At 36.8% G+C, this 11864-nt stretch overlaps 1 protein-coding gene across 18 annotated transcripts in view; it reads right to left on the reverse strand.

Moving 5' to 3' along the window:
* The window catches only part of RBM26 (RNA binding motif protein 26), an 87490-nt gene that overhangs the window by 42941 nt on the left and 32685 nt on the right, over positions 1–11864 (reverse strand). For 10 of the 18 annotated variants that reach the window (XM_032151082.2, XM_032151081.2, XM_032151084.2 and 7 more), the window contains exons 4-9: positions 10772–10860; positions 9566–9783; positions 7372–7632; positions 5243–5482; positions 4665–4835; positions 4201–4356 (exon numbers count right to left, since the gene is read on the reverse strand). In XM_032151082.2, the coding sequence (XP_032006973.1) occupies positions 4201–4356; positions 4665–4835; positions 5243–5482; positions 7372–7632; positions 9566–9783; positions 10772–10860 (1135 nt within the window). The remainder of the gene's footprint in view (positions 1–4200; positions 4357–4664; positions 4836–5242; positions 5483–7371; positions 7633–9565; positions 9784–10771; positions 10861–11864) is intronic. The other 8 variants (XM_032151090.2, XM_032151088.2, XM_032151080.2 and 5 more) reach the window with 3 other exon arrangements.

Raw genomic sequence — 11864 nt, forward strand, 5'->3', positions numbered from 1 at the left:
AAAAAGAAACTCTCGTAAAACCAGTTTCCCCTTTAGCAACAACATCTCTCTCCATACCCCCACAGCCCTTTCCTAATCAATGTCCACACTTACTAACTTGGCTTCTTTAACACCCACTCACTAATCCTCTGAAAACTGGCAGTTGCTCCCATTACTGCACTATACTTGCTCGTGCTAAAATCACTCATGTCCTCACTTGTTGCTTAAGCCTATGAATACATCCCAGTCCTCTTACTGGACCTCTCAGGAGAATTTGCGGCTGTTGTTCATCTTCTTTTCCATCTTAGGTATTATATTCCCTGGGTTTTTAGGAATCCCCACTCCTTGCTTTTGTCTGCAGCTTTTGGGCTTCATTTCTAAGTTTTCTATAAAGTTCCCCTTTCTCTGTCCATTTACTTTGATGCTGACATTTGTCAAGCAGTTATACTTGGGTTTTCTCATCTCACTTTACATAGCCTTCCTAAAATAACTTTCTTATCTATTGCCATGGGTTCATTCATCTTTTTCAGTGATTCTCAGTAGGGATGGGGAGAGAAAGATTTTAGAAACACACGAGAAAGGTTTTTAAAATTATGTAAGTCAGACCTACAGATTTTGGTATGGCTCCATCTATCTCCCTTTACCTCCCACTGGTACTAATGGGACAGAAGAAAAGATTAAGGACCAAAGTTCTACATATGCATGATTCCAAAATCTGTATATTTTAGCCAAATGTCTCTCATGGGCCTCAGACTTCCATATCCTATTTCCCACTGGACATTTCTACTCAAATGCCCCAAGGGGACAAGAAGTTAAACACTTTCAAAACTAAATTTATCTTTCTGTCAAAGCTGTTCTTCTCAATGAATGACATTATCATCTGCCCAATTATCCAGGGCAGGAAACGGGTGTGTAATTTCATCCACTTATTACCCCTATTCTAAGCCTCCAAATTCAGTATAAGTTACAAGTTTTGTCAATTCTTTCCACTAAACTTATTTTTTTCATTTTTATTATTACCCTAGCCCAGCTACTATCACCTCTATTCTAAAATTCTGTAAATGCTTTTAATTAGCCTCTTACCTCCCTCTACATTGCTTACTACTTCTCTTCCAGTCACAAAATTCCTTCAGTTTCTCAGAAGTATCACAGGGTACACAGGCTGTATCTATTCTCTTCCTCTGTCTAACTCTGACTTATCCTACATCTCTAGGAAACATCCTGTATCTAGCACATGTGATGTTTCTCTGTCCAGTGGTACCTTCCAAGGACCTGTTCTGCAAAAGGATTTTTGGTCTTATTCCTGTCTCCCAAGTCTGGTTCACCGGCCCTTTTGGAGAATCTGTGACCTATCCAACATCTTTTGTTTTTTACTTTAATATGTTCTGTACCTGAAGGTTCACTAAGAGAGGGAATAACGTGTTTTGCCTCCAGTAATTGTAATGAGTTTGCTCCATCTCATCTGTATTCTCTAATTCAGAATCCCTTTCACTGATATATATTTAAAAGAAGGGTACTAAAAACACAGAAGCAAGTTCCTCTTGGTATATACTCAGCAAATGATCTAATATTAAATAGTTTTATATAATGTATTTTTGCCCAATAATCCTTTTAATGAATTGATTTTCTGCCTAAAATTGTCAGCACTGGTTTTGTTGACTAGAAATGGAAAACTACTTAACCCTTCCTCCTCCCTATATCCAAGATCATCCATCAAGTTTTCCACCTCCTTAGAACTCTGCAAAAAATAACTGTCAGGGGCTCTAGGTAACTTTTACATTAGTAATTTCAATGCATCAAAGGGCCCAAATTTCTTTCCTTTTGCTGAGTAATAGCCCTCAAGATTTAAAGCAGTAAGCATAAAAGTTTAACTATCACATAATAATAAGTCTATGACAAATTTAAATTAAGGCCATCTATAAGCTATTAGGAATGTGTAATAATTATATAATTAACAATAAATAAGCTTTTTATGTATCTGTCACAATCCAGGACAGTAAATTTAAAATCCAAACTGGGAATAGATGAGAACACATGGTGGGAGGAGGGAGAGGACTAAAAAGAGATAAGAAAACAGAAGTACTACAGGCAATCCTCAATTTAGATGGGTTGCTAAAGCAGTTGTTTGGTACATAAAATCACTGTTATCAATGGAGAAATCAATCCTAAACTAGCTAACAAAAATGGTACATGATGTATCTAAAGAAGAGTACTAAAATAATCACTATGTACAATAATGATTCTATGAGAAAAGGCATTCAAATTTCTAAGTAGGTATGCCAGACATTTATCCCTCAACAGGATCACTTTCTATAACAATATGCATTAAGAGCTGAAATTACCATGCATCCAACTTGTACATGGTAAGATTTAAATGCAATGGGTTTGATCCCCTTGCTTCTCTTGATCACAACCAGAAATTGCCCTGGCATGTGAATGGATCTAATAAATACTGACCTGTAGTAGCATGTATCTACAGCTCCAAAGCAGCAAGGTAGAAAGAAATGACTTTAGTGGGAATCCCCAGCAAAAGGTTAACGGAAGTGGAAATTCCCACTAAAAGGTTCCCAGTAAAAGCAAGGAATATTGGTATAAGGAAAACAAACTACATGCTAAATAGTTATCCAAAGAAGAAAAGAGGGTTTCTGTGAACTAGCCAGGTGGGAGACAGGTTCAGGATATAGGTAAACATCACACAGCAGTTAAAACCTTAAGTGGCAACTTTTCAATTACAAGGAATCCATATATCCCTCACATACAAGCTGTTAAAAAACACTTTTTCTGTTGTTGTTACTAATAGCTATTGAAATTCCTCAAAGAGAATTTAAGAGGAATGGGTATCCACATTAAATGTTGTCCTATGACCTAAAAAGAGGATATAAATCTGAATTAAAACGTTCCTTACACCTTCATTACAAAAAGTCCTTTAAACATTCAAGGAAGATGCTCAGAATCTGATAGCTTCCAATGAATAAAAGAAAAAACACAAAGTGTATGTAAGCAATCACACATTTACCAAACTCCATTAGGCACTGTTACTTACTTAAGACTTTTATTCACAACTGATGAAGCATGATTTTTAATTCTGACTAGGTAAGACAAGAAAAAACTGGAAAGAAAATGGGATTTAAAACTTAATTGAGGTGGTTAGGGAAAAAGATATATTTTTCATTAGCCCAGGAAATATTTTCCATTATGTCTGACAATCCTTCATTTCCCTATATCAAATGTGATCTGTAGCAAATACTGTATTTTCCAAATTAATGTGAACTTTCTCCCTCTGAATCTTATTAGTTTACATTTACATCTCTAGTGTAGCACTCTAGATGTAGGGCACTGTAGATGTAGGGCACTTTGCTGCCCTACCTTGTGACTATGTCAACCCAAATTGTACCTTTTAGAAATTTTATCCAAAAGTCTGTCTCCTCTAAGAAAACTTTAAGAGTCATTTCTTAACACATAATATCCTTTGCTTAAAAATAAACGCAAACTAATATCAAATTTTAACAGGTGAAAAGTCAGCAAAAATAAATACCAAGCACTATTTGATTTTCCAAACTAGGAATAAACTTATCTTTAGGAATTAAAGCATTACTCTCAAGATTACAAATGATACAAATTACAAAAAAAAAAAAAAAAAGGCTACCCAAGAAAACGTGCTTCTTAAAGGAAATTCCTTTTCCTCTTGGACAGTGTAATAATTGTATAATAACGTGTCACCTCTACCACAAATACAGAATTACACAATATATTTTCTCCAACAGCGGAAAGAAGGATACAGGGAACAAACAAAATCGCCATCCCGGCCAGTCACGGTGGCTCGAGCCTACAATCCCAGCACTTTGGGAAGCCAAGGCAGGCGGATCACTTGAGGTCAGAGAAGTTCAAGACCAGCCTGGCCAATATGATGAAATCCCATCTCTACTAAAAATACAAAAACTAGCTGGGCATGGTGGCATGCACTTGTGATCCCAGTTACTCAGGAGGCTGAGGCAGGAAAATCACTTGAAGGGGAGGCAAAGGTTAGAGTGAGCTGAGATCACGCTACTGCACTCCAGGCTAGGCCACAGAGTGAGACTCTGTCTCCAAAAATAAAATGAAATAAAATAAATCACCATTCCTTATCCAACCCCAATAAAGGCAAGACCAACTGTTCTTTATAAATGTTTTCCCACTGTTTATATTATGAAAATGACAAGAAGGAAAGATTAATTATAGTACCTCTGGGTGGCAAATCCATATCCCCTGATGTTAGTCCTATCAAGTTGGGCCTTTGTGCATGCACTCTGTGTCTATACATAGGTCTGGAAGTGTTTGTTATGCTTGGGGCTTCAGGATTGTAGCCATCTGTGTCATATGTATCTGGTAATACAAAAACTGTAATTAAAAAACAATTATAAAACTCCACTTGGTAATTTTTTAATATTGATAAGAGAAAAAGTAAACAATATAACATATTAACATATAACATGATTTATCTGTATCAAAAAGAAAATTATTTTAAAGTTATTAAAAAGAAAATGTTTTTTTGAAAACATTCATAACTGAGGGCTTATTTAATGTTCATTCACCATGCCTACTAGTGAGAAAAAGTAGTCCTCACAGAGCAATTCTCTCTAGACATTTTAAAATTCTTCATCTAAAACTGTGTTACATTACGAATACAAAAAAGGCCAAAACTGCACCTGCAGTAAAAAGAGAGGGTGGAGCAGGAGGAGGCTGGTGATGAATGCCAGTTGTTACTACAGTAGGAACAGAACTGGTTGCAGAGTTTGGAGGAGCATCCATGCCAGATGGCTGCAAAGGAGGAAGTGGAGGTGGTGGTCCTGTCAAAACCAAAGAATAAGAAATATCATCTGAAAGCAAACAAATAAAACAAGTTATTGCACATCCGAACATAATCTTCTCATTTATCAAACTATAATATGTACAAACACCAAGCCCTTACAACTGAATTAGACATCCAGTGTAAAATATCCTTTTAATACATTCCAAAGCAGGTTTGCCTTAAGCTATGAAGGCCTGCAGGCGGCTGGGTTTTACCAGTGATGTACTTAATTCACAGGGTCATTCCAAACCATAGTAACTGGCTTGGCACCGGCTACAAAGTGGAGGTGTATTCCAAATGGAAGTATCTTGCTATTAATTTCTATCAGGTATTTTTGGGATTCCTTTAGATACTTTTAATTTAAGAATCTATTAAGTTTTAAAAATAGACTAAGAATGGCTAGATAAATACAGGCAAACAAACAGATTTACTTACCTGTAACAGGTGGGAGACTGGGTGGCAATGGACCTGGAGGTGGCACTGGGGGCCTGAGATTCACAGGTGGGGGTGTAAGAATTGGTGGAGGTGGGGGGAGTCCAGGAGGAGGTGGTCCTTCAACAACAGGAGGCTGTGCTGGGAAAGGCAGCATACCAGGAAGATTCACATCTTCTACAACTACTGGATCACTTCCATGATCAAAAGGACACATGTCTCCTCTCATACAAAAACCCTTTTCTATGAGGAAGGAATAGTTAGAAACAAATGTCAAAAGCACTGGAAATATATATTTTCTCTAAGTTAGCAAAAGTAAAATATTTAAAAATATGAATATTTTTAATATTGGACAAAAGTATAATTAACCATTTCCCAAGAGCTACCTGATCTTCTCCAGTAATATAAATACTTGTAAAGTGATAGTATATTTAACATACTGATATAGTTAGGATGTTTATCCTCTCCAAATCTCATGTTGAAATGTAATCTGGCTGGACGTGGTAGCTCACGCCTGTAATCCCAGCACTTTGGGAGGCTGAGGCAGGTGGATCACCCGAGGTTAGGAGTTCGAGACCAGCCTGACCAACATGGTGAAACCCCATCCCTACTAAAAATACAAAGATTAGCTGGACGTGGTGGCCGGTGCCTATAAGCCCAGCTACTAGGGAGGGTGAGGCAGGAGAATCACTAGAACCCGGGAGGTGGTGGTTGCACTGAGCCGAGACTGTGTCATTGCACTCCAGCCTGGGGTACAGGCGGAGACTCCACCTCAAAAAAAAAACAAACAAACAAAAAAAAAAACAAAAAAAAAACAAACAAAGAGGAAAAAGAGAGAAATGTGACAAACGATGTTGAAGGTGGGGCCCGGTAGGAGGTGTTAGGGTCATGGGGGTAGATCCTTCATGAATAGCTTGGTGCCCTCCCCAAGGTAACAAGTGAGTTTGCCCTCTATTAGTTCACAGGAGCTGGTTGTTTAGAAGAGCATGGCACCTCCCCCACCACCAACCCCACTCTTGCTCCCTCTTAGTTGCTCTCCCTTCGCCTTCTACCATGATTGTAAACTTCCTGAGGCCTTCACCAGATGCAGATGCTGGCACTACACTTTTTGTACAGTCTGCAGAACCATGAGCCAAAGAAACCTCTTTTCTTTATAAATTTCCCAGGCTCAGGCATTACTTTAGAGCAATGTTAAACTAACGTATGCATACTTAAAAAAAAAAAAAAAAAAAGACACATATACACACACAACACAAATGAAAATAACCTAGCAAGAGATATCAGACTTAAATATAATTTTTGTCATATTTTTGTCTTTAGAAATGTCCTTCATTTAAATCTCTCACTTAAAACTAAAAAAATTGCAATGATGGCTTTAATACTACTTATCTTTTACAGTAAATTCTTAAAAGTCTTCAATTCTTTTTTTTTTTTTTTTTGACATGGAGTCTCGCTCTGTCACCCAGGCTGGAGTGAAATGGTGCGATCTTGGCTTACTGCAAGCTCCACCTCCCGGGTTCACGCCTTCTCCTGCCTCAGCCTCCCGAGTACCTGGCACTACAGGCGCCGGCCACCACGCCCAGCTAATTTGCTGTATTTTTAGTAGAGACGGGGTTGCACACCATGTTAGCCAGGATGGTCTAGATCTCCTGACCTCATGATCCGCCCGCCTCAGCCTCCTGAGGGGTTGGGTGCTGGGATTACAGGCGTGAGCCGCTGTGCCCAGCCAAAAGTCTTCAATTCTTTAATAAAATTCTTACAAAGGTGACATTTACATTTCTAGGTACATTTCTACTTACAGTCCAATAATCACTCATTCTAAAGAAATAAGTTTTGTCAATAATGTTTCAGTAGCAGATTCCCTGATAAAAACTCAGTAGATATTTACTCGTTTGGTAAACTCCCACAATTTATTAAGACTTACTTGCAAATAAATACTATCTTTAAATTGATAATCAAATTAGTGGCAACTAATAAATGTTTCAATCATATTGAGGAATTCAAAAAGTGATTAAGGTTAATTTCCCACTTTTCAGAGGTAAGTCTTTGAATAACTGTGTACAACATAAACACAGAATTTAGGCAGCTGGAAATATTAATTAAATACCTCATGAAACAGCTGAAAGACTTACCATCATAGTCTCTACACCGTTTCTTTGGCATGGGTGGTCTTACGTAAGAGTTATGGTCCACTTGGTCTTCATGAAATTCAGACCAACTTTCGGTAGTATTGTTTCCATGATGAGTAGGAGCAATTACTGTAATAGTGCTGCTCAAAGTAGGTACAGGGTAGTGGCCAGATGAAATACTAGGTACCGAAGAGACTGGAGTATAATTATTTTCTAATGGATCTGTTCTATCCAGGTCATATTTAGGTTTTACCAGATCCCTTTCTGCAACAAAAGATAAATGACATATAAAACTACACTGTATTAAAAAAAAATCAAGTCCCAGATCTAAGAAATAGTGATATTTTTATAAACATAGAAAAAAAAGTTTTAAATTTTGCATAATAATCCTTTTATTTTAAAAAAATTCAATTAATATTAATTAAATTAAGCGATTTCTTTTCAATATAACCCAAACTACAAAACCAGGTAACGCTGCCGTATTCAGTGTTTTTCCTTAGAGTTTTGTTTATAGAAAAAAGGAATTTTATATTTTCTTCATCACAATCTTAGTATGCATAATTACAGACCACAAAACAAAACATGCAATAAAGTACGGTTATTTTTCCTGTGATGAACATTTTGTAGTCATCCATCTAAAGTTACTACAATGGCTGTTTATTAAGATAAGAATGGATGAGCCAGAAGGAGTTCATATTAAATATGCACAAAGAAATTAACTAGACTATACATATGGTCCTCAGGAAACAGAAAAGAAATTAAAGAGATTAGTTAAGTGAAGTAACATTCCATGAAGCCTAGTATACCTAGATCACAGCAGGGGAAAATTTCTAGGAGTAACAGAATACAGGGCTTATACAGAGGCCATAAATAGTATTAAGAGTAGCAAAAAAAGTTTGAGAAAAGGTGTTTTACTGAAAAGTGTTTTAGGTGTTTTACTACAACATCTTACTTTCAATAACATGTACTAGAAGAAAATTATACATGTTGGGAATGACATGCTCTTGCAAAAATATATGTCTGAAATAAAACTTTTGAAACTATTAAAAATAACTGATACATAATAAACTGAACATATTTAAACTGTATAAGTTTTAATCAAGGTATACACCTCTGAAACCAATACCACAACTAAACGACGTACATATTCATCACTTCCAAAAGAATCCCCATGCCCCTTTGTAATCCGTAATCTATCATCCCTCCTTTACTCCATCTCAGGCAACGACTGGCTTTGCTCTCTGTCATCACAGATTAGTTTGCATTTTTAAAAACTTTAGGCTGGGCACAGTGGCTCAGGCCTATAATCTCAGCACTTTAGGAGGCTGAGGCGGGTGAATCACTGAAGTCAGGAATTTGAGACCAGTCTGGCCAACCTGGTGAAACCCCCAACGTGACTACTAAAAATACAAAAATTAGCCGAGCATGGCGGCACTCGCCTGTAATCCCAACTACTTGGGAGGCTGAGGCATGATCATCGCTTGAACTCAGGAGGTGGAGGTTGCAATGAGCTGAAACAGAGACACTGCACTCCAGCCTAGGCGACAGAGTGATACTCTGTCACGAAAACAAAGACTAAGAAAAAAATTTTTTAATATACATATGTATTGTTCTCCTGCTTCTTTCACTCAGCATAATTATACTGAGATTCATCCATTTTGTTGCATGTTCAATAGTTCTTTTCTTTTTATCCATGTTATGGTATGGATATACCACAACATGTTTATACATTCACCCCTAGATGGACATTTAGGCTGTTTCTAGATCTGGCTCTTACAAATAAGTCTGCTATGAACTTTTGTGAACAAATATCTGTGTGGACATACACTTTCATTTCTTCCAGGTAAACAGTAAGAAGTAGAATAGTGGACCCATATGCTAAGTGTAGTTTTAACATTTTTACATACTGCCAAAATGTTTTCCAAAGAGTTGCAGCTTATCTACATTCTCACCAACATGGAATAGAATCAGTCTGTATCATTGTGGCTATCCTGTTGAATGTGTAGTGGTAACTGTGATTTTAATCTGCAAGGAATAAAACTTTTAAAGGAATTTTTAAAAAGCATTCTCTAGGACAACAGAATACATTATAATAGAAAAAAATGAAGACAACGCTGACAAAATGTTAAGCAATTTTTAAAAACATTTAAACATGGAGTTTTTCATAATAAAAAGATAACCAAAATATACTATTTACCCCTGCTTCGTGTTCTGCTTCTGCTTCTAGTCCTGCTTCTATCTCTGTCCCTCTCACGAAGCCTCTCTTTACTCCAACTTCGACTTCGACTCCTGCTATAACTGCGACTCCGCCCTCGTCTTCTATTGTACCGGTCTCTGTATGAATCTCTTCGAGGAGGGTTTCGATCATAATCTCTTTTGCGAGAACGATCATCTTTTTTCCTCTCATCACGGCTTCTAAAGAAATATGTGATCATTTTTATACAAATAATTTTTAAGTGACACAGGAAAAAGCTAATTAAATGCAAAGGTTATATTTAATTTTTATAACTTAACTTTTTATCCTACCATCAGACAACTGAAAAAACTGAGCTCAATATTCGGTACTTTAAATTCCTTTTAAATGAAAAACAATCTTTTTAAAGCCTTAACCCTTAGTCTTATTACACACTGGCAACTATACAATTAGGCATCTGTAGATAAAGGCATCTAAACATAAGACTTAGAGTACATATAGAACATACTATCCCGTACATATAATCTCACACTTACAGACATGTATCACATGCATTGTATTCTAAGTGCTTTTGAAGCCTGAATGAGAAAAACAATTTAATCACACTAAACGGAAACAGCAGGCAAAAAAAAAAGACCCACACATTAAGATTCTACTGGAGGCCGGGCGCAGTGGCTCACGCCTGTAATCCCAGCACTTTGGGAGGCCGAGGTGGGCGGATCACGAGGTCAGGAGATCGAGACCATCCTGGCTAACACGGTGAAACCCCACCTCTACTAAAAATACAAAAAATTAGCCAGGTGAGGTGGCGGGCGCCTGTAGTCCCAGCTACGCGGGAGGCTGAGGCAGGAGAATGGCGTGAACCCCGGGGGGCGGAGCCTGCAGTGAGCCGAGATTGCGCCACTGCACTCCAGCCTGGGTGAAAGAGCAAGACTCCGTCTCAAGAAAAAAAAAAACGATTCTACTGGAATATGAAGTTAGGAATAAAAAAATAAGCAGCTAATATGTCAAGCACTGTTCTAAACTCACTCCCAAGATCTACAAATCTGACCTAGATTTTCGTGGTAGAAACGGACCTAGGTATATTTTCCTAGACCAATAAAAGAGTAGATATTACTTGTCCCTGCGTAAAAGATAACCCAAGTCTAAACATTCATATAAAAGATAACTTACATCGAAACACTGAATATGGTTCCATGAACCGCTCACCTATTTTCCCTGTATCGGGAGCTTGACTGGGGAGGACTGTGATTTAGCCTTCTAGAAAACTTCTTCTCTCGCTCTTCCTCCTTAGTGATCTGATTAAAAAAAAAAAAAAGTGTACAAGTTTAGTAGTTACTCCACTGTTAAACAGCCTTAGATAGGGCTGGGCAAAGTGGTTTATGCCTGTAATCCCAGCACTTTGAGAGGCTGAGGCGGGTAGTTCACGAAGTTGGAAGTTCGAGACCAGCCTGGACAACATGGTGAAACCCCGTCTCTACTAAAAATACAAAGACTAGCTGGGCACAGTGGCAGGGGCCTGTAATCCCGGCTACCCTGGAAGCTGAGGCAAGAGAATCGCTTGAATCTGGCAGGCAGAGGTTGCAGTGAGCTGAGATAGCGCCAGTGCACACTCCAGCCTGGGCGACAGAGTGAGGCTCTGCCTCGAAAAAAAAAAAAAAGCCTTAGACACATTACTACTTTAATGACTGTATTAACATTAACATTTAATTAACATTAAATAAAATTTAATTAACATTAAAATTAGTTTATATAATGTAGAAGCAAAATTGTCATCTTCTAAAAGTATCCAAACAAATTTCTCTACTAAGTATAATCATTTAACTATAATGAAATGATTACATTGGTGAGAAAACATTTTAAGCAAGTATGCTCATTTAACATAATTAATGGAAATCCAATTTTATTCCTCTTTCAAAAGTCTAACATACATTCGTGTTTTGGTTTCATGGATTTGCTCTGGTACCAAACACATCAAGGAATATAGGAGAACACATTAGAACTCACCAAGTCATAAATACACACACACACAAACAAACATATATTTATATATATAAATGTATATTTATATAACATACATATTATTATATATTTATATATCATATTATTGTATTTATCAAATATATTATATAATATGTTATATATTATATAATATAAATATATAATATATAATACATAATATATATTTATGTTTTATGTATTATATATTATATAATATATATTGTAAATTATATATATTATATAATATATATACAGTAAATTTTATATATATAAATATATGTTTGTTTGTGTGTGTGTGTGT

Source organism: Hylobates moloch, unplaced genomic scaffold, assembly GCF_009828535.3.
Source record: "Hylobates moloch isolate HMO894 unplaced genomic scaffold, HMol_V3 SCAFFOLD_4, whole genome shotgun sequence".
Taxonomy (NCBI): Eukaryota; Metazoa; Chordata; class Mammalia; order Primates; family Hylobatidae; genus Hylobates; species Hylobates moloch.